Genomic DNA, 23,642 nt, shown 5'->3' with positions numbered 1-23,642 from the left:
CACCTAGAAAATGTAGACATAAGCAAGCATATACCAGCTTGTTTCTTCCTAGACAGACATCAGCAAGCCATCCCGCAAACATAGGGCTAATTACTGAAGTTCCAATAAAACACAAGTTCAAAATGGCTGCCTGGTAATTGGGATAGCCAAGCTTGACAGTGCAAAAGGGGATCATGTTGCAGACGACTTCAAAGAAAGTGAACCTCTCACACATCTCCACCAGAAGCAAACAGATTCCAACCCTAATTTTTTTCACAGCATATGTTGAAGCGAAATAACCAGTATGTCTTTGAGTTTTCTCTTTCTCACAGCTGTGATGTAAAGATACTTTCTCATCCGTGGTTTTAAAGTCTATAACAGACATGACTACCCTCTTTAAATGCAACTTATGTCAGTGTTTCGAACTTAGTGATTTTTTTTTTTTTACTCCCACCCTTCTAATGAAAAAATAAATAAGATCTTTGCTTTGAATTTCACAACTCCATGCTAAAGTTTCATGGGTTTTTTTGCACATTAACATGGGGGAGCACAGGAGAGGAGACACAAGTATTTAAATGTTCACGGTAGCCCAGTGTAGCCAAATCTGACTTGTCTAATTATTTAGAGGCTAATTAGGCTCTTCCTCCAAACTTATATTGTATTACATGAATCCTGTTGCATACATGTGGAAACTCATCTGCCTCACACTGATAAAGGTTTAATACTGAGGCAAAAGAAGCAGTTTTTCAGGAGAATTTGAGCACTAGATCAAGAAATAATTTGAGTCTAATAATTTCTGATACTTTAATTAAACAAGCCAGAACAGCACCAAGAGATAAAGCGCGAAAGGAAATCTGTTTTGAGGGGGCAGGATACCTTATCATTATTACATTTCTTGTTATTTTTGGTTGGAATTCTGATAAGAAAGCTAATTAGGTAACATAAGTGCTAGTACATTTAGGTAACAAGCAGAGTTTGCAAGAAAGTAATTTAAGTGCACTAATGAAAGGAGAAAATATTAAACAAAAACCCTTTTCCTTTAAGTTGACCCCATGCTTGTAGAACAGCCTCTCGGAGGAAATCAGAATCAAAAGGTGATTTTTGAGTCCTTATTATTAGTCAGCAGCAGGAACACAGCAACCATCCTACACAAGCTTTGGGGAATATTGGATCTGGTATCACCCTGACCCTCCTCCAGCTGGGTGAATGGATGTTAGCATTCTATTTTGGAAAGCAGGAGGGCACCAATTAAGCTAAAAAAGCAGCAGCAAAAGAGAACACTTGAACATTTAGGGATTTATCTGCAAGGACATAGGAAGACAAGGAGATGGAACTATTGGGTTAAAGCCATAATAATTCAACACACAGGGAGTGAGTATAGGAATGTTAATTTTATGTTGGAGTCAGAAGCAAAAGACTGATAAGGGCTTTTGACTCTGATTCTTATCTTTTCACCTGAGAGATTGGGAGCAAGCACTTTGCTTCAGTTCTTTCTAATAGTTTCATTCTATTTTCATCTGCTCAACATTACCTCCCCGTCTTTGGTAACAATGACCCATTTTTTCCTTTGCGTAGAGTGACCATGCAATTTATTACCTAAACTCGAACACTTCCGTGAGTGAAAATGAAGCTATTTATAGTTATTCCTGAAAAACGCATATAAACTGGGACCATCTAGGGCAAGTCCCAACATACGTCTTCCCTTTAGGGAATAACTTCGATCTATGCCATGGGATCCTGGTTGGGTTTTCTTCTGGCCAGAGGAATCAATACATGGTCCAAGGCCATCCTCTTACATTTTCTCCCCAAGAATTTTAATCATGGAGCGGAATGACTCCAGTTTGGACATGGGAGCTAAGTCATTCAGATGGCAACTCTCAGAAAAGTGATGGTTCAAGAGCTTCTGATGGAAAATTCAGTACCATCCTGGCTCTTATCCTTTAGGAGACATGATGAGTTTTTCCTCTGTAAAGGACTCACTTTCCAATCAAGTTTAGTTTGACTGAAGTAGCTGTGTTTGATTTCTGTGGTTGAGAGAGAACCTTAAGTGATACTTTGTGTTGTTGTTTGCCCCAGATTCAGGGAATGTTTTTCCCGAGCCCCTGGGTATGCATTTAGTCGGCCCTTGACAAAGGACTCCCGCAGGATCGTATCATAAATTGGGTAGTCCTGACCCTTTCCAGGGCCTGATCCTAGGTATGTTGGAATCCTTCAGCTGTAGTGTGTATCCTTGTCCCCAAACAGGCCGCAGGTAGTGGCAACCTGTGGTTTGGAGACCATTGAGTCAGGGAGAACAGCAGCAGTTGCTGAGTAGATATAAAGCAATAGGAAAACACCTCTTTTTTACTGCTATCTCTCAAAACTAGGCTCAGAGGGAGCATAGACAACTACCAGTTCTGCCTGAGAATGACACTTGACAGGGAATATTGAATGCCATCACCTTTATACAAACCTGAGCCCTTGAGTGTGGGCTTCTGCATCCTTCAGCTTCATGCAAACTTTCCCCCACCCCAAACCTTGGTTTTGTTCTCTTTCTCCCTCCACCTCCATTAATAAAATCTTATTTTTCCTCCATTTTAACAGCAATGTATGTACATTGGACCCAAAGTGGAAAATATCTAGAAATAGAAATGAAGTGCAAGTTTTTGCAGAATTTACTTTGATATTTTCCCCCATGACTATTTTTTATTAGTAGACTTTAAATATTTAAATTATATAGTTATATGCAAATATGGCATAATGCATTTTTATCCGTTTCGTAGGTAATTTAACAATCCATTATGAAGTCTTTGTGAACATAAATTTTTATGGTTGTATTAATAGATATATCACTCACTTAACTATTCCTCCATTTTTGGTTGGTTACATTAGTCTCAGATCAGTTATAAGCCAGATGTTCTTTAACTTTTCATTATAAATGCACTTCTAAAAGAAAAAACATCCTTATAAACAATGTTCATGAATTTCCCACGTTCCCATATTGCATTCTTTAACATGTTTTAAAAATTCCAGTTAGCGTACGGTGTAATATTCATTTCAGGTCTACAACTTAGGGATTCAACACTTACATATGACACCTGGTGCTCATCACAAGTGCCTTCCTCCATCCCCATCACCTATTATACCCATCCCCCCACCCATCTGGTAATCCTCAGTTTCTTCTCTATTGTTAAGAGTCTGTTTCTTAGTTTTCCTCTCCCTTGTTTCCCCCTATGATCATTTGTTTTTTCCACAAAACCAAATTATGTAAAGAGCCCAAATGTCCATCCACGGATGAATGATAAAGAGGTGGTATGTATGTATGTGTGTGTATACACACACACACACACACACACACACACACAGAGGTGGTATATATATATGTGTGTGTGTGTGTGTGTGTGTGTGTGTGTGTATGGTGTATATATGTATATATATATATACATATATATATATATACACACACACACATACTATCGCTCAGCCATCAAAAAAATGAAATTTTGTCATTTGCAATGATGTGATGAGGGTATTACACTAAGTGAAGTAAGTCAGTCAGAGAAAGACAAATACCATATGATTTCACTCTTATGTAGAATTTAAGAAACCCACGTTGTATTCGTAGACTAGTATATAACAGTATTGCTGAGTTAGAACGTGAGGAAGTTTTCAGGCATGCAGACATAAGTCAATTGCAATACAAACTTCAGGTTTTGTTTTGTTTTGTTTTTTAATTGGAAAGCCTATGTTGTTTTTGGGATGCTAAGGCTATACTTAACACTAGAATCCTTTTTTTTTTTTTAAAGACTTTATTTACTTATTTTGACTGAGAGAGAGAGAGAGTAAGGACAAGCAAGAGGGAGGAGCAGAAAGAGAGGGAGATGCAGGCTCCCTACCGAGCAGGCAGCCCAATGCCAGGCTCAGTCCCAGGATCCTGGGATCATGACCTGAGCCACTTAACCACCCAGCCACCCAGTTGCCCCAACACTAAAATTCTTCATTGGCAAAACAAAAGTCATCATGTGTGGGGTAATAATGTTGACGATACTTACAGGTATTGGAAAATGGATCTTATTTAATATGGAAAATTAGTCAGGAGCTCATCTGATGAACTATGATCCTCCATGGTTTTTACTAAGCATCTGGAGTGTGAACACATTAGATCCCGTGATCTAACCCCATGAAGGCTGCAGGAATGTGCCAGAAATGGAAGCCTTGCTTTTAAGGAGGCTGTTTTTAACAATGAAGGATTATAAAGTATTTTTATAATCTCCAAGTTGATTATAACTTTTGAGAAAACTGTAGTAGTTTCTAAAATGGTTTTACAATGTGTTACTGTAACACTTTCAAATTTTATGTACATTTGTGGATTGACTTTTCATAAGTCCTCTCAACATGTAATAAGCTTTTTGAGGGACAGGCTTTTCTAGCTCAATAATTCTCTGTATATGATAAGCACAAAGGTCATTTGAAGATATTTATTCTTTTAGGCCTATTAATTCCATTTTATTCCATTGACTATGAAGTTTGGTAAAATACCTGGTTTGAGTGTTGACAAGAACATGAAGGACTGGTCTTAACTATAATTATTAAAAATGATGTATCAAAGACTTGTTGGAGTAAAATTTTTGTTGCATTGTTCAAGCTGCAAAGTGGAAATGCAAAAGTACATATCAGGCTGCAGTTTTGTTTTAGGAAAGAAGTTCTCTGTGTTAATCTTTCTCTTGCATTATACAGATGCTCTGGCAATTGTATGTATTTCTACCCCAATCCTTCTATCTAGTATAAAGGAGAATCACTTCAGACTCCAGGAGATAATAGCTCATGCAGTCCAAGTACGCAGAACATGTTCCATTCTTCTTTTTCTGCGGATAACTAAGAATGAAGGCCATTGTACTCCTGAGGGGATTTTCTTCCATACCACTAATGACTACTATGAATTTTGCTATTGCACTGAACCCTATATAGAAGGTATATTTGTATAAAGTAAGAGAAGAGTGATTTATCACATGTGCTCTGTGACAATTCAATGTGTCAACTTGGCTGGGCTACAGTGCCCAGATCATTGGGCCAAACAATATTCTGGATGTTTCTGTGAAGGCATTTTTGGATGAGATTTACATTTTAATCACTGTCTTTAAGCAAAGCAGATTGCTTTATCCAATCAATTGAAGGCCAGAATAAACAAAAGGCTGGCTCTCCTGAGCAAGAGGTGATCTTTAAGGAGATTGCCCTTGGACTTCCCTGCAGTATTGGCTCTTCCTGGTTCTCCAGCAGACTGCCTTTGGTCCAGAACTGTAACTTTCTCCTGAGTCTCCAGCCTCCCAGAGTCCTCAGTCAGATTTTGACCCGTGAAGCCTCCACAATCACGTGAGCCAATTCCTTAAGATAAATCTCTGACTGTATAAATGTGTATCCTTTTGGTTCTGTTTCTCTGGAAAACCCTGACTGATAGACACCATCCATACCATCCCTCTTTTTCTGTCTTATCTTTCTGTTTTGATCATGGAGGGAAAACAAAGATGTACTAAAGAATATGGACTTGGGGCGCCTGGGTGGCTTGGTGGGTTAAGCCTCTGCCTTTGGCCCAGGTCATGATCCCGGGGTCCTGGGATCGAGCCCCATGTCTGGCTCTCTGTTAAGCGGGGAGCCTGCTTCCCTGCCTGCCTCTCTGCCTACTTGTGATTTCTGTCTGTCAAATAAATGAATAAAATCTTTAAAAAAAAAAAAAAAAAAAAAAAAGAATATGGACTTGAGAGCTCCCAAATCTACATGTGTAACCAAGACCTTTGTCCTGAGTTTCTGATAAACTGTTGGACATCTCCGTCTAGATTTCTGCTGAAAAACTCAATCTCATCACAGCCTACGCTAACTTGTCATCTTCTTTCCAGGTCCTCCTCCTCTTGCTCTACCTTCTTTAACATCACCACCTACCCAAATATTCAAACTGGAAGACCGTGAGATGTCTTAGATTTTTTCTTTATTGTTTCCTTACCTCTTTTGTCTGCCTTTTCACGGAAAATATTTTTTTTAAATATTTTATTTATTTGACAGAGATCACAAGTAGGCAGAGAGGCCGACAGAGAGAGAGGAAGAAGCAGGCTCCCCTCAGAGCAGAGAGCCCGATGTGGGGCTCGATCCCAGGACTCTGGGATCATGACCTGAGCTGAAGGCAGAGGCTTTAACCCACTGGGCCACCCAGGCGCTCCATTCACGGAAAATATTTACTGAGTTCTTACCACATGCCAGGAAAACTATTTAGACTTTGAGAGCAGGGAAATACTGTCAATTCAATCTTCTAAATATTTCACAAATCCATCTTTTTCTTCTTCACCTTTTTTACTCTGATATAAATTTGAACTTTTCACCTTTCTCCCTTTTTCACTGCCTCCAGTATGGCTTCCTCTCATCTCAACCCCAATCATGTGTACATTATTTTCACCTATTTGCCATGCCTGTGGACTCTCTGGTCCCTCTGCCTGTCCTGACTTTTTCATGTTATATTATTTCCTTAGTAGTATTATTTAGAACGATTTGTTCTTTAAAATCGAGTAAGCCTATTTAACAGGACATTTTTTTTTTTTAAGATTTTTTTTTTTTTACTTGACAGAGAGAGAGAACAAGCAGGCAGAGAGGCAGGCAGAGAGGGAGGAGGGAGCAGGCTCCCTGCTGAGCAGAGAGCCCTATGCGGGGCTTGATCCCAGGACCCTGAGATCATGACCTGAGCCGAAGGCAGCGGCTTAACCCACTGAGCCACCCAGGCGCCCCTTAACAGGACATTTTAAGTTATTACTGTAAATGGCATCAGTTGCCATAATAGATGGTAAAAATAAATATAATAATCCTAATTAAAAATAATAGCTAACATTTATTAAGTGCTCTTTTGGTCAGGCTCCATTCTAAGAATTAATTCATTTATCTTTGAAACCATTTGATGATGTAAATGCTATTTTCATGAATCCTGTTTTACAGTTATGGAAACTGAGGCACAGAATAAATTAACTTATTCAAGATAATTAATTATAGAGCAGAGACTTCAACCTAGGTGCTCTGACTCCAGAGCCTACACTTAACAGATGCTTTTTCTTTTGTATAATAAAAATATGGAAAGATACTATGTAAAAAATCACTCCCCCCCCCCCACAAAATTCTACATTATTTAATGTCCAAACTATGTATCATCTAAAACCATTTCCATTTTCAAGATATTGGGAAACAATCTTCTATGTAATTCTCCCTAAACCCTCCAGAAACTTTTTTTTTTTTTTTAATTTTGGATTTGATCCATTTCCTCCCATGCTTAAAGTCTGTGAACAACTCCTTTAGACTAAGAGATTAAATTAAAAATCCTTTGCTGGCACGTAAGGCCTCTGATGATCAACATGCCACCTTGTGACGAGAACCTTCCCTTGCCAGTCTGCCATGGCGCTGGATGATATGCTCACACTTTGATGACTAGGCTATGCTCTTTTATCTTCTCATGCTTTCCACATGCTGTCGCTTCTGCCTGGAACACTTTTCCACTCAGGGAGCCTCTTTTCATTCCTTAAAACTCAATAGAAGCATCACATCCTCAGTCTAGGTGGCTCTGATTCTCAGATAGTCTTTTCCGTGCTCTTAAACACTGTACCTCTTTCTCTCTCTCTCTCTCTTTTACATGTGTTATGTTATATTAATTAGCTTGCAGAACTCTTCTCCTCACTGACTGTGAGAGAGTGGAGAACAGGAGCAGTTTCCTACTTAACCTTCCACCCGCACGGCCGAGCACACTGCCTGGAATGTACTCGTTGTTTCAGCACGTGTCCAAGGGCGGAGGACAGCTGTGCCGTTTGCCATATTCAGACACAACCTTGATTCTGTCAGAGTTCTGCAAGGAGTGTTATTCCTTTAGTTTTTCCCAGTCTGCTACTAGGATCTTGACTCTAATAACTGGGTAAAATCCACTGGATGCCTATATATTTAAACATTTTGAATGGATAAATGCGTAGTTGACTTCCTGAATGAATAAATGAAAGAATGGTTTAGGATGAGATGTCTTTGGGACGTTATGAAGGGAAGCATTCCTATATACCGGGGGACCTTATCTGACTCTGATCAAATATTTATTAAGCACCCAGTAGAAGCCAGGCCCTGAAGATCCCATAAAGACAAAATACCAGACTTGGTTTCCTGGGGCTTACAATGTAGAAAGGAATATCAACAATCCAGCAAGAACTATGGTCCAGTGAGCTGTGCGCCATGATGGAGGAAAAAGAAAGGGCCTCAGAGCATACAGCAGAGCTTCTATCCCAACCTCAGCAAGTTCACCGAAGGGTTCCCATTGAAGCAATAACTCTGCTTGGGTTCTTTTGAGGGATAGAATTCAGCTTGGGGAAAATGTGTAAGGTGAGGGTTCTCCTCACAGAGCATGTTCCCTATAATACAGAATGCCTACTATTGGACCTAAGAAGCTTTTTCTAATGCTTTGAGGCAGGAGCAGATTCAGAAGGTCTGGATCAGGGAGCTATGGGATTTGGGGAGACATGAGTGCTGAAGCTGAAAAGATTAAAAACAAAAACAAAAACAGATCATAAATGACTTTATGAGATGGAATTTTGACGGGTTCTCGAAGTCATCTTTCTTCTGTATGCCAGAATTTGAGTAGAATGAATTTCTACCAAAAGCAAGGATAAAGGACTAAAGTTTTTGACATCAAATCATTTTTTCCCCCTACTCAAGATCAGAAGTATGGGCATGAGTTAAGAGGTACTGGCAAGACCCAATAATTTCTAGATACTTCTTTTCTTACCACCACCCCTAGAGAACAAATATAGTAATCTAGGCAAAAATTATAAATGGAAAAAGTACTAGGATTTGATAGAAAATCAGACACGAAGCTTTAGTGTTCCTTGGATGTGTGGCATGAAGAACTAAGGGCATTCAGGATGATGGGCAGCTTTCTAGTGTAGATATCTTGGTGGATCGTGGTGTTATGCAGCACAAAGGAAGGGATCTGGAGTAAAGGAAGCTGATTTACTATACGACAGATCAGAGTTTGAGGCCCCAACAGCATATTCAATAGGCCAGGAAGGAGGGGTATCAAATTTGCTTTCTTTGTGCATGTGGAAAGAGTTACTTCTTGCTTTGAGCCCCAGTAAAAGGTGTCTTCCAATGAAACTTTGTGTAACAATATTAAACATTCCCAAAGCAAAGAAAGCTTAGAACATTGCTTTCTAGTTAATCGCCTCTTAATTCACATTTCATGAGAATTTGGGGGGCCCTATGCCACCCCAAAGACGGGGCCTAGAGGAGGCTGTAGGAGACTGTAGCCAAAGCTAAACATAAGCTGTAGAACCACAATAATCTTTTTTTAAAGAAAAAGTTAGTTTTTATTAAAATAGGAGAAGGGATATGCTTTAGTTGTTTTAAAATCAATTACAAAATACGAATTTAATTTAGTTTTAATTTCTTTGAGTCACTTCCACTTATTTCTCGGAGTAAACTAAACAAAGTGGCTGTTATTTTAACACTAGATTATATTTTCATTAAAAGAAAAATGAAAGCAGTTGGATCACATACTAGGTTAGTCAACAAGAAGGTGAAACTAAATTCCCTGTCATTCATCTCAGATTTGGGTTTTGCCTACACCAATTTTGGGGGAAATATACGGGAGGAAATAACTAACTGATATAACACTGGTCTTGAAAACTTAAAATAATAGTGAATGTTAAAGCCCCCTCGACCTCCCCACCCAGCCCTTAAACCAATCATTTGCTTAGAATATGAACTTGGCCATAAGTTAACAGACGTGCTTTAAAGAAATGATGGCTCCCTTAAGGAAGATGTCTTACCCTTGGTGGGGGAGGACTGGAGATGGTGGATACACGGAGAGGACTGGGGTTATCTCCTTTTAGACACTCATAATTTTAGATCAACTATCCTCTAATTTCAAAATTGTATCATTTTAGATATGGAAGAGGGCATTTTGGCCAAGCTCCTTGTTTCACAGTGTTTTACAATGGAAGGTCTGAGAGGTGAAATGACTAGTCTAAGCTATTTTAACTAATTAATAGCCTGTCCTGCCATAAATTCATGTCCTTTTGCTGCCAGTCTAATTTTATTTTTAAAACATTGCAGCTGGGTAAAAATATGTCTTAGGGCTTTGAAGTTTGAGTATTTTGAAAATTAGAAACTGACCTGGAACAATAGAGCTTATGCTTAATCGGATCTATAATATTGTAGAAATTCTTTTAGATCCAGTTCTTCTACTATCTACACAAATGTGTACAATAAAATTTTTAGGACCTCTGTTTTCTTAAGCAGTGACTAAGGGCCTTGGAGTAGATGAGATTTAAGGCCCTTTCTGGTTCTCTGATTCTAATTTCCCTTCCTAAAGACCTTGGAAATTTACAAGAAATATATCCCTTTCACAATAGTAATGGAATTGTCTTCCTATAAATTTTTCCTTTTGTATATGTAAACTATGCAGAGGGCATAAGTAAGATTTAACTATTTTAAAAGATACAATTACCTTGGTTATGGCTAGATTTCTATCTTCGTAGTACGGTCCCTGTGGATCCAATTTGAGAAGTGGGGAAGGTGGGAGGCAAAGAAAGAGCTACGGCATCTCTCTCTTTCTCTGGACCCCAGAGTTAAAAATTATTATCCCTGGCCTTTCAAAATTTATACAAGAGGAAAAAAAACCAGAAAATTTAAAAATATATAGCTATAAATAGCACTTTGATTCTGATTTTATTGTTTTTTCAAACTCTGCAAATTTTATTCTGGGGACTTTGTTTGAACACATGTAATTACCTAAGCTAAGCAGTTTTTCATACTTTCAAAGCTCTTGCATTATCGCACCTGTACGACGGCTTTATAATTTAGTAGTAATTGAACAGCAATTATTTTTCATGATGCATGTACATTTTTATATCAGATTGTTGGCAGATATTCTTTATGATGATGTCGTTTTCACTAATGAGGAAATTAGAGCGAGTTATCTCACAGAGTGAGATGTCTTTTTCTGACTCATTTCCTAGCTCTTGATATGGATTGTAGAAAAGTTTTTGTATTGTAAAACAGCATCCACAAAAGGAAACAATGTTATCTGTGAATCCATGGAGGGCAAGGAGAGTGTTGAACTATTTTATAGGAACAGTAAGATCCTGTGTGTCTTGTCCATATGACCGACTCTGGTATTAAACTCTTATATGCAACTCTGTATACATTTAGATTATAAGATTCCAAGAGAACAAAGACCAAACTTTTTAAGGTTTTCACAATGTTTGCTTAACATAGGTCCTCAAAGGACAGAGTGACAGACTAACTTACTCAATAATTTGGCATAGCACAACAGAGCAGGGGACTGGCGTGGTTTTCCAGTGAACTCAGGCACCAAATCAACTCAGCCTAGAGCCTTTAGGACCAGTAAAAATTTAACAATTGTTGAATAATTGTTGTATGTAACATTTATTGAATACTTGTTGCATTTTGCTTGATGCTAGGGATTCAAGGGTGAGTAAGAGCTGATCGTTAACTTTCAATTTCCCCCAATAAGTTTACATTTAGATATTCCATATATATTCCATATATATCCATACATACTCCATATATACGTATTCCATACGTATATATGGAATATCTAATATATAGAGAGTGATATATATATATCACTATGACTAGATTACTTAATTCAACCTAGAAATATTTACTTAATATTTGTTTGTGTTAGAAAACTATAATAAGTAGAGAGGACTCAGAGAAAAAGACACAGATCTGGCCTTCAAGGAATTCAGTCTGGTGGTAGAGATTGAAATAAAAATAAAATTAGAAAACAGTGACAACTGTTCTCATAGATGTATGCACAGGACACTATGGGATAACAGATAAAATACACTTTAATGTGACTATATACAAAAAGCTCTCTGGAAGAGGTATGCTTGGATGAAATCTCAATGAAGAGCAATGGGTTATCCAGACCAAGAAAGAAGGGAAGTGGGGCGCCTGGGTGGCTCAGTGGGTTAAAGCCTCTGCCTTTGGCTCAGGTCATGATGTCAGGGTCCTGGGATTGAGCCCCACATCGGGCTCTCGGCTCAGCAGGGAGTCTGCTTCCTGCCCACCCCCCCGCCTGCCTCTCTGCCTACTTGTGGTCTCTATCAAATAAATAAATAAAATATTAAAAAAAAAAAAGAAAGAAAGAAAGAAGGGAGGTGCATTCTGGGAAGAGGGAGGAGTGAGTCACAGGAAATGGTATGTGAAACCAAAGAGAGAGTTTGAGAACTGCAGATATTCTGATAATACTAGAGCACAGTGAAAAGAAGGGGTGGTGAAAGATAAATTAGATGGGGTGAAATTGTGGAGAGTCTTTAGTCATGATAAAGAGTATAGATTTTATTCTGTAATTAGTAGAATGTCATAAAAAGTTTCCACCTATGTATTGATGGAGTTTGAACTATATTCTAGGGAGCAATGGGGAACATTTTTCTAGCAACAGTAGAAAGAATGGACAGGAGACCATAGAAACTGGTTAATAGAGAAGTAATCTTGGTGATAAGTGATGAGATTCTATTTAAGGGTATTCTTTTTTATTTTTTTAGATTTTATTTATTTATTTTACAGACAGAGATTACAAGTAGGCAGAGAGGCAGTCAGAGAGAGGAGGAAGCAGGCTCCCTGCTGAGCAGAGAGCCGGATGTGGGGCTCCATCCCAGGACCTGGGATCATGACCCAAGCTGAAGGTAGAGGCTTTAACCCACTGAGCCACCCAGGTGCCCCTAAGGGTATTCTTAAAACATCTATTTATACCAATATGCTTTTCATTTCAGCGTAGTGTTTTTCTTCTTCTGCTATTAAATATATATTAGTATTAGTGGCTGCGTGTGGGCACATCTACCTCCAGTGAACCTAGAGCATCTTGCACTTCCCTGGATAGAAGGCAGAGGGCGCATGTCCTCTGAAATACTGAATTCTGAGTGCTCTGTGCTTAGCCTGAAAGCCAACAGAGGGCAGGCAAACTCACCATTACTGAGCCCTAGGGAGCACCTGCACATACTTTTGGAGGACTACAGTGTATGTTCAGTGAGGAAAGAGCTTCATTTCCTCCAGACCTACTGGAGAGATACCGCAGTGGAAACATTCAGTGTGGAAAATTCTCCCTGTCCCCATTCCAACCCATGACAGCTGTGTGTTTTGGGATCTCCAAGACTTCGTTTTTCGTATTGAAGTATTATTAAAAATACAGTGTTATATTTGTTTCGGGAGTACAATATAATGATTCCACATTTCTGTACATTACTCAGTGCTCATCACTAGTGTACTCTTAATCTCCTTTATCTATTTCATCCATCCATCCCTCCACCCACCTTCCCTTTGGTAACCACCAGTTTGTTCTCTGCATTTAAATCTTTGTTAGTTAGTTAGTTTGTTTTTAAACAAATCATATATATATATTGTATATATATATACATTATACATATATATACATTATATATATACATATTATATATATAATGTATATATGATGTATATATATATGATATATATGATGTATATATATGATGTAGAATGTATATATTCTATCTTCTTTAATTACTCATCTATGGATGGACTTAGCTATTGCAAATAATGCTGCAGTAAACATAAGGGTACATATAGCTTTTTAAATTAGTGTTTTGTTTTCTTTAGATAAATACTCAGTAGTGGAATTATTGGATCCTATGGTAATTCTGTTCTCCATTTTTAATTTTTTAAAAAATATTTTATTTATTTATTTGAGAGAGAGGCAGTAAGAGAGAGCATGAGTGAGGAGAAGGTCAGAGGGAGAAGCAGACTCCCTGTGGAGCTGGGAGCCTGATGCGGGACTCGATCCCGAGACTCTGGGATCATGACATGAGCCGAAGGCAGTCGTCCAACCAACTGAGCCACCCAGGTGTCCCTCCATTTTTAATTTTTAAAGAAATCTTCATACTGTTTTCCACTGTGGCTGCATCAGTTTACATTCCCACCAGTAGTGCACAAGGGTTCCTTTTCCTCCAGATTCTCGACAACACTTGTTTTTTTCTTGTCTTTTTTATTCTAGCCATTCTAACAGGTGTAAGGTGATATCTCATTGTAGTTTTGATTTGCAATTTCCTGATGACTGGTGACAGTGAACATCTTTTCATGTGTCTATTTAAGAAGGTTTTAATGGGGATAGAAAACAGGGTACACATTTAGTGAGTCATTAAAAAGTGAAAATTTACAAATATTTCTGGCTGATTTAAATATTTGTGCTGGGGGAGGAGAAATCAATTTTGATTCCCAGGCTTCTGGCTGGAGAAATTTCACAATGATATTTCCTGAGACAGTTTGGTGGAGGGACTTTGTGGTGGGAAACTTGATGGGATTGCAGAAAATAATGAACTAAGTTTGTTAGGAGGCTTTGGAGAAGCCTATGGATCATACAGAAAGAGATATCCAGTATATTCATATCTGAAGCCATGAAGGCAAACATGGATCAGAGATACAGATTGAGTCATCTATTTACTGATGCTAGAGGGAAACATAAAAGTGATTGATGCCATTCAAGAAGGATGGGGAGAGAAAAACAAAGGCAATACAAAACATCTTGGAGAATTTTAATATTTAAGACAGAAAAAGAATTGTGTAATTGGAACATAGGAAGAAAATGGGAGTGGTGGCAGGGGTGGGATTGCACAATAGAGTAAAAAGAACTGATTGTCAAATGTCAAGTTAGATAAGAGATAAAATATAACATGTGACTTAATATCTTTGATGAGGAACCAATTTCATTGGTACATTAAGTGCTATACTGAAGGTGTTTAAAAGTGCTCAGGGCATGTTACTTGATGCCTGTATAAGATGCTTATACAGGAGGTGAGGAGACAATCTGTTGATATTTGAGCTGGGCCTGAACAAAATAGGAACTTGCCTTGTGGAAATGGTGAAAAAGAATCCTATCCAGAGTATGAGCAAAACCCTGAAGTCTGATAAACCTGGAATATTTGGGTCACTGTGTGGCTGGGAATAACCTCGTCCTCCCCCTCCTCTAGGCCTCCAATTTTCCACATGTGCCACTTACCCCAATCAAGCTGAAGCAGAAGCCAATTGGTAAGGGAGCTTCAGAAACAGAGTTTTCAGATGGCAGACCCCAGTGATACAGAGCCAAGTAGGAGAAAAGCATGGAATGAACAAGTAATGATAGAGATGGACAAGAGGAGTAACTCAAAAGACATGTCTTCTGTATTGATACCCAAATACTCTGACTGGTTGGAATGGGCCAGCGATATCGGTTCCAGAAGGATGCAAAAAAAGTGACTTCACTCCCTCTTTCCTGGGGCCCCACACACATTTGGGTGAATGATGTTTGACTGGGATGGAAAATATGGAAGAAAGAGCAGGTTGGGGCCAGATACTGAGCTTGAATATAGGCATATGGTTAAAGTTCCTGAGGAACACTCGGATATCAATGGAGGAAATAATGGGCCTGAGCACAAGAACATGAGCCATTAATGATGTTGATTTGGGAATCATCAATGTATAGATTGTCATTTAGAGTGAAGAGAATAGATGAGGTGATCCAGGAAAGGTATTAATATAGGAAGAAAAGACCACCAAGGACACTTCCTTGTGAGGGGCTTGACAACTCTGGATTAGATATTGATAATACCTGCTTTCATCAGCCATCCTTCTAGATACTGATGTCTTTGTTGCCAAGGGTATCCATGGTAAGAAGTTTAGTGAAGTGAAAGACTGAGGTTATTCTGAGATTGTTAAGTATTCTATTTCTTTTTAAAAAGAACTTCCAGTACTGAGAGAAAGAAACCTTCAGATTGTTTAATTCTTTATTTGCTTGTATTTTTAACGTTTTTAACAAAAATAGCCACACAGCTGATTTGGGTTGACTCAGTTCACTTCATTGGCTAATTTCCAAATACCTCCTCTTTTTTTGGCTTGTGTACTGATAGTCATACCCAGTTAATTTGCTTTAAAGAATCTACTTTGGGCCATACTTTGGCCACCTCTACTGAGAGAAATCAATGACTATTTCCTGAATCTCTTTGTGCTGTGCTGACAGTCTCCATTTAACACCCAGAGAGCACAGAACATTTAGTTGTTGCATTCCCTTACATTTGCAATTCATTTTCTGTGTCAATTCATGTGGCTGATATTATAAAAATCATTTTAAACCTAGTTTAACTTTTCTTTTTTAACGTTTGGCTTATTCATAATTTTATGAGCTATAAATTTTATTGCATTGTGAATTGCCTTTCCCATCTGCAGAGAACTCTGAGGAAGTCTTTGGAGGAATTACTTAGGATGTGGTAAAAAATGAAAAGAAAGAGACTTCTGTTGTGATTTGGTTCATGTTAGGCCAAAATGTATCCTTGGGTAGAAAATGACCAGGAAGGAAAGATTTGGGATCCGTCAATCTAGTTTTTTTTGAAGTATTTACTCTAGCTGAACAGGTAAATGCTGTCCACAGCATGCAAAATGAGTACGAAATTTAATACAATTGCATGGTTTACTGAAAACAATAGCGCTAATTCATATAAAGTCCTTCTCAGCGAAAGATTTTCTTCAGTGTGAATTATCCAGATAAGCTGTCAACAAGAACTAAAATGATGAGAAAATGCAAGTTTCTAGGGGTGTGTGTGAGTGAAATACTAACTTAGTCTTTGTACAGGTTAAAGCTGGGGTTATTATGATCATACCAAATATTTATTGAAGATTTTGAGATTTCCACACCTATATTTTATTATTAAGCAAAGGCAGAAATATGTAGAAGAAAAATTATACTATTGGTTTCATGTTGGGTTTATTTATACTGACAGAGTCTAAATGACTCAAAGGGGATTAAAAAATAGCTACAATGAATTTTGAGTCCAAGTTCATTTAGTTGATTCAGCACAAATGTGATTTTGTCTGATCACTATTTATTGTTTTTATGTTTCTAAAAAATGTATAATTATTCCTCTAGAGAGTTTGAAGATGTCCAGTATCAGAGTATTAAGAAGCAGTAGATCCTAGATTTGAATATTGCTCTTCTGGCTCAAACCTCACTCTTTTAATTTTGTCGCCTTATAGACACAGTCTGTTCATGATACATATTTTCACTGTGTCTGTAAACACCAACATGTCACAAATGTAGGGCCCTTTCCTCAGCTTTTTCTTCAGTCTATAATGCTTTTCCCCTAGATATCTATATGTCTAACTTCTTCACTTCCAACAAGACTTTGCTCAGATACCTTCCCAATTAAGCATGCACGGGGCTTCCTCTTTAAAATTGCTTTCTGTTTCCCTACTCATACATTAGGGTGACCAACATGTCCTGGTTTGCTTGGGATTTTTCCTGTTTTAACACTGCAGGTCCAACATTCTAGAAACCCCCTCAACCCAGTAAACCTTACACTGCCCAAGTTTTTAACCTATTCATCCATCCATCCATCCATCTGCACAGATACCACACAAACATGTGCATGTGTGTGCACACACACACACACGCACATACACACATTTAACTGAATATTTCCCTATTGTAGAATTAAGTTCCATAATAGCAGGATGCTTTGCTATTTCCACCCCACCCTACCACCCATGGAAACATCCCATGACCTCAAAGTAGTGCTCAAAAAATACTTGTTAAATGAACGAAAAAATTTATATGTCAGGGCAGATTAGTAAAAATTAGAATAGAAAGGCCATGTTGATATTCCACCTGTTCAAATAGCTACCAGAATTATGTTCTGATTTTTATCATTTTTCGAGGTCATACTTACAGGTAAACTCTGAATGAGTCAGAGTTTCCAAATGTAATGCCTTAAACACAGGGAGTTTGAACTGAAAATTGAAATTTATATAATGAAAATGCTGATTCATATCAGAGTTGTGCTACAGGATAATCAGATTGGATAGAAACTTTCAGTGTGTCTCAGTCTGTTGGAGACACTGATAGAAAAATAAAGAAAAGAGAAGGAAATAATGGGCCTAAAAGAGCATTACAAAACTAGCTTGGCATCTGACTTTGAAGAAGGCATGGAACAGTAAGTACTAGCAGATTGAGATTCAAATTCAATCAACCAAAATGTGCTAAGGCACTTTTATATGTAGCATACAGATATATGTTACCTAGTGAAACAAAACAAAACAAAACCAAGCAAAACAAAACACCAGAACACAAATATAAGAAACCTGGGTGTGTTTTAGATGGCGTTGGGGAGAAAAATTTTTCATTTACCCTTCAAATATTCTTCCAGCTTGTCTAAGAATTAAGTTAACATGAGACAGACTAACAGAAAAAAAGAAAATCAAATTTGTTTCCATGTGTATGGGAATGCTACTTCCATTAGGGTTTCAAAACAGAAAAGCAAAATGAGGTATATATGCCATCCTGTGCTAAGGAATGGGATAGGGGCTTTGGGCTTCAAAGGGGAGGAGGGCAATTCACAGGGCGATAAGAAGAGCAGATGTTTGGTGATTAGATGTTCACTCTGCCATACAGATGGGTCACTCTGATAAAATTTATCTCTGGTAATAATTCTAAATCTGGAAAAGACCTCCAATTTATATTCCTCTAGGTAGGAAAGAGGGGCAAAAGTTTCTCTTAATACCACAAGATCTCCATTTGAACCTTCAGGTCAAAATAATCCAGATTTGGGGGATTCTTGCTCAAAATCCCTTCAATGTCATCAATGCAAGTACTACAAGTAAAAATGAAGACATTAGCCCAGGGAAATGGCATGCTTTACCAGGTTTACTCAGATAGTCTCTCCCTACACGTCTTTATTATGTTTTCTTCTTAGCTTATGTCCTGGCCCTGTGGCTAAGCATAGTTACCTTTCATTTTTCCCCTACCCCTTTCTCATTTAAACTTCTGTGGTTTGGGGTCTTTCTCCTCTTTCACTATCTACCACACCCATTCAATCATCAAGCTGCATCCATTTCACCTTCAGATATTTTTCAGATTATCTCCTCTTTTTTTATCCTTAGTGTTACTTAGTCAGCCTTTATTATCCCTTGGCATAATTATTGTAAGAGATTTCCTACTGATTACCCTGTCTCTACTTTGATGACATTACAGTCCCTTCTCTGTTTAGCTGCCATCGTCTCCTCTTTACCTGGTCACTCTCCAGGATGAAGCCCTTGCTCCTTAAGAAGACTCACTTTGCTCACCATATTCTGGTCTCTACTTCTCTCCTAAGGGCTCTTTCTGCTTCAACATTGAACTACTCACAGTTCCCAATACAACTATGGCCTTACTTTCTTTCCTTTGGCCCATGAAGTTTCCTATTTTGTCAACACTATCCTCTCCAATTGGCTAAGTTTTCTTCACATTTCCAGATATATTTCAGCTTTCCCGTCCTCTAGGAAGATGTCCCTATGCTTCGGTCAATGGCAAGTGACATGCTCTTTCTCTGTGCTTCTATTTCACTGTTCTTGAAGATATTACATTATTACTATCTATTTATATCTTCTTTCTTCACTTTGTCCTTTCTTGAAGACATGGATGGAGTCTTATACCTCTTTAAATTGACAGCATCTGGCAAAGTACTTGCTGATAAGACAACTGTTTATTGAATGATTGAATAAATGAATGAGTGTTTATATGGCTTCACTCCTATCAGCATTACATCTATGGGCAAGCTCATTCATTGATCGGCAAAGGACTTCCTTTTAACTCTCTTTTCAAAGGAATATCTTTTGTTTCTCTCATGGAGAATCTTCTTTTACTTCGACACCTGACAAATGAGTCACACCTCAGCTGTAATGAAATTTTCCTTCTACTGCCAATTCTCTGTTCCTCATGGAAGGATCCATGTTAAAACTTTTTACTTTATTCCCTTCAGACTATTGTAATAGTTTTTTGGCTGGTGTCCCAGCACACATAATTAACAGACTTCACTTGGTATGAAATGTTGCCGCTAAAATCCAATCCAACACTAGATCAAATAAGCACATAACTCTGGTTTTTGTGTCATCAAAATTAGAGATGGAAAATTATTATTAGTTCCGCATAGCCCCATTCCTCTGGGGAATTAAGGCAAAATTATTCCCCTCTGGTGTTTTGTCCAGTGAATTTCAGCGAATCAAGCAACAGGTCCTCTGCTATTTCCCTTGGGAGAGTCTTTCACTCTCAAATAGAAATGATTAAAAAGAAGGAGGAAAAGAAGAAGAGAAAAAAAAACCTTCAACTTATATTAGGTTTTCTTAACTTTTTTCTTTCTAGCCTCTGCTAGCCTCGGTTGCATCTGAACATGATAGAGTGTATCTTTTGGCCGAAAGGTTTATTTTCCTTTGTGATGCTCATTGAAGGCATTGCCTTTATAATGACCCATTTAATCCCAGTCACTTGGAAATGAGTTAAATACTGCCTCCTTCACACAATCTAAATTGGTTTAACATCTTTCAATGCAAGTTATTTGTGTAATTCCCTGCACATGCTAATGTGTACACCTCAATCTGACTACGTAGACATCAGGTCCAAACAAATGATTTCAGGGGGCCCGGGAGTGAATTGCTGTATTGATCTATTAAATAGACCTAAAATGCTTGTTTGGATTTGGAAGTCACTTGCAATCAGCCACATCTCAATGAAAGCTTTAGTCTGAGAATGACTTAGTAGTGGGATGCAAAGCAGTTGCCTAACTCCCTATAGGTATCAGTATTCCAAAGAATTTCCCCAAAGGTTTTCACTACTAGCAGGCTTTGCTATGAGACTTGATGTCAGTTTCCTCCATTAAAATAATTCTTGAAATTAAGTTATGGTCATGGGGGAGAATTTTCCCATGAAAATCTCTTCACAGTTACATACTACATTCACTAGGGAGGAGTTTAAGACAGGGGAAAGGGAGCTTGCTGGAATTTGAAACCAGATGGACTTCCATTCAAATCCCAATTCTTCTACCTTCTAGTGAAACATTACAAATGTTATTTGCCGGGGTGCCTGGGTGGCTCAGTGGGTTAAAGCCTCTGCCTTGCTCAGTGGGTTAAAGCCTCTGCCTTCAGCTCAGGTCATGATCCCAGGGTCCTGGGATCGAGTCCCGCATCGGGCTCTCTGCTCAGCAGGGAGCCTGCTTCCTCCTCTCTCTCTGCCTGCCTCTCTGCCTACTTGTGATCTCTGTCTGTCAAATAAATAAATGAAATCTTAAAAAAAATGTTATTTGCCTTTCTAAATCTCTGATTTCTCATTTAAAAATTGGGAATGGTAAAATAATACTCAGATGATTGTTGTGGGGATTAAATGAAATAACATATGTGGTGTATCATGGTAGACACTCAATAAAAATTTTATTTCTTTCTCCCTTTCCATAGTTCTTGCTAAGAAGACTATTCTACTACGTAAATCAATGAGGATGTGTTGGAAAATGTAGATGAACATCTGGGATAAATTTAATATCTATTTTATAGAGTTAGGAAATTAAGGTACAGTTTATGTTTAATTATTAATAAATTACCACAAATGTCATTAAATCGAAAATTCCATATAAGTTTAAGATACTACTGCTACTGCTAATATTATCCACTTCATGATTCATCACATCCCTTAATAGTTTTCTCTTCACCAACAAATCCCTTTAAACTTTTTTCCAATGTATCTTTTATATCCTCAAATATTATTTGGGGCATCTCAATCTTGTCTGTTTGCATCAATAATAAGTACATGTATCATTATAAAAAGTCATCTCATATGTTCTGGAGGTCCTCTCCCCCCTTAATTACAATCAACCAGTCAATAATATTAACTAAGGTCTTGAAGGAAGCACTGTGTGTGTGTGTGTGTGTGTGTGTGTGTGTGTGTGTTGTTTTGAAGGTGCACAGGAGTGTTGAGCAAAAAGTGAAAGAAGGAAGCATTATGCCATTTAACTGGATCCTGTCTCCAAAGTTTACATCATCCTCCAGGCTGATTTTTGACGTAGGTGAAGCTTTATTATTTGTTTTGTGTTATATATATCTTACTTTGTTGCATAAGTAAAAGACGTTGGATTCTTTGGACTCATGACGTGGGTGTGGTATGGAGCCCAGCAGGAGTGTCCCGCCTTACATTACCAGATGGATTTCTTACTAGTCTCGGCCAAGACTGTAGGAAGCCAGTTTGACTGAGGTCCTATCGGAAACCCAGAAGAGGATGAACTGCTGAGTGGATTGCAGTATTTAGTACATGAGCTATAAAAAAAGCTGGTGGTGTCAAGGATTCCTAGATCGTGTTTCAAGCTAAGTTATGATTCAGTAAAGAGAATCCATCCTTTTTTCGCTCTCTGATTTGTTTTCCCACCCAAAAAAAGTTTTTTTTGCTGCCTTAGCATTTAAGTTGCATGTTATATTTAAAGAGGTTTTCTAACTTTTTTCCCTTAAATAACTCTGTGAGACAGATCAAAATCAACCCTGGCTGAAGAAAAATAGTTCCTAGAGGCAGATGTTTACTTTAACTTGTTTCTATCTAGAGATAAGCTCTGATCCCATTAAAAGAAATGTCACAGCAGTATTAATTTGGTTATTTTTACATAAATCTGCATTAATATCCAAGACCCTACTCTAGGTATGCAAAATAAAGTAGCATTAATTAATTAGTGCTACCTCTGTCAACTACATTCAAGTCCATGATTCATAGCGTGCAAGTGGCTGAAACATACAACAGGTATCTAAACCAATTAGTGCTAATTCATGCTTAGAGGAGACACATAAAGCCAGTGTTCCTACACGCACACACAAAGGAGGATGTCCCAAATAGATACCCTCATGTGTGTAGGTAGAAACGTGATCACTCCATTTCCACTCCTGCCTGTGCAGCTCCCCCAACCCAAAGAGACACGCCACAAATAACAGCAAACGTACTCAGGCTAGACTGACAGAGAGCCTTTGTCAAGAACTTAATAAAGCCGCCATATACAGTTTTTCAAATGTATTATTATTTTAGCTTTTAAATATGTCCCACTCTAAAAAATTCAGTAGATTAAAAAAAATTTTTTAAGATTTTATTTATTTGTTTGACAGACAGAGATCACAAGTAGGCAGAGAGGCAGGCAGAGAGAGAGGGGGAAGCAGGCTCCCTGCTGAGCAGAGAGCCCGATGCGATGCGGGGCTTGATCCCAGGATTCCGGGATCATGAGTCCTGGGATCATGACCTGAGCCGAAGGCAGAGGCTTTAACCCACTGAGCCACCCAGGCGCCCCAAAATTCGATAGATTTAAATGAGGTGGGGGTAGGGAGCTGAACTGCTCTCCATTGGTGTATTGTGGGAGTGTGGGGGGTGGTTTGAGAGGGAGGCAGAGGGAAGGGAAGAACAAGGAGGGAAGGAAGGAGTACCGAGGTGTTCTAAGAGGTGAGAAAGTCTGAAATCCTGCAAAGGCTGTCTATATACTTGGATTCACTGGAGCAGACAATATTACATGGCGGGCGGGGGGAGATTATGGAACAAGAAGAGGACAAAACTTTGAGGGCAACTGTCATTTATGAAAATGAGGAAGAAAAAGTGCCTATGAAGGAGATTAAAAGCAAGTTTTCCTTTTCCCGAATATGCTCCACCTTCTTAATTTTCATAGTACCGACACAGCATATAGCTCAGAGTGTGGTTATCCCCATCTTGGACCATCTCTAACACTTTTTTTCTGAGCTCTGGACTTGGGAGAAAAATGGGAAGCCACCTAATTTTCACCAACAGGAGAATTAGTAAAGAGCTCGTATTATATTCACATATGAACATTATA

General features: G+C 38.3%; 1 protein-coding gene across 1 annotated transcript in view; it reads right to left on the bottom strand.

The window, feature by feature from the left end:
- Positions 1 to 364, bottom strand: part of SLC15A5 (solute carrier family 15 member 5) — an 80,954-nt gene extending 80,590 nt beyond the window's left edge. The window contains exon 1 of the mRNA XM_047742436.1: positions 4 to 364. Coding sequence (XP_047598392.1) covers positions 4 to 364 — 361 coding nt within the window. The remainder of the gene's footprint in view (positions 1 to 3) is intronic.
- Positions 365 to 23,642: the final 23,278 nt, after the last annotated feature.

Source organism: Lutra lutra, chromosome 8 (assembly GCF_902655055.1).
Source record: "Lutra lutra chromosome 8, mLutLut1.2, whole genome shotgun sequence".
Taxonomy (NCBI): domain Eukaryota; kingdom Metazoa; phylum Chordata; class Mammalia; order Carnivora; family Mustelidae; genus Lutra; species Lutra lutra.
Note: the sequence above shows the minus strand (reverse complement) of the source record. Positions and strands in the feature narration are given on the sequence as shown.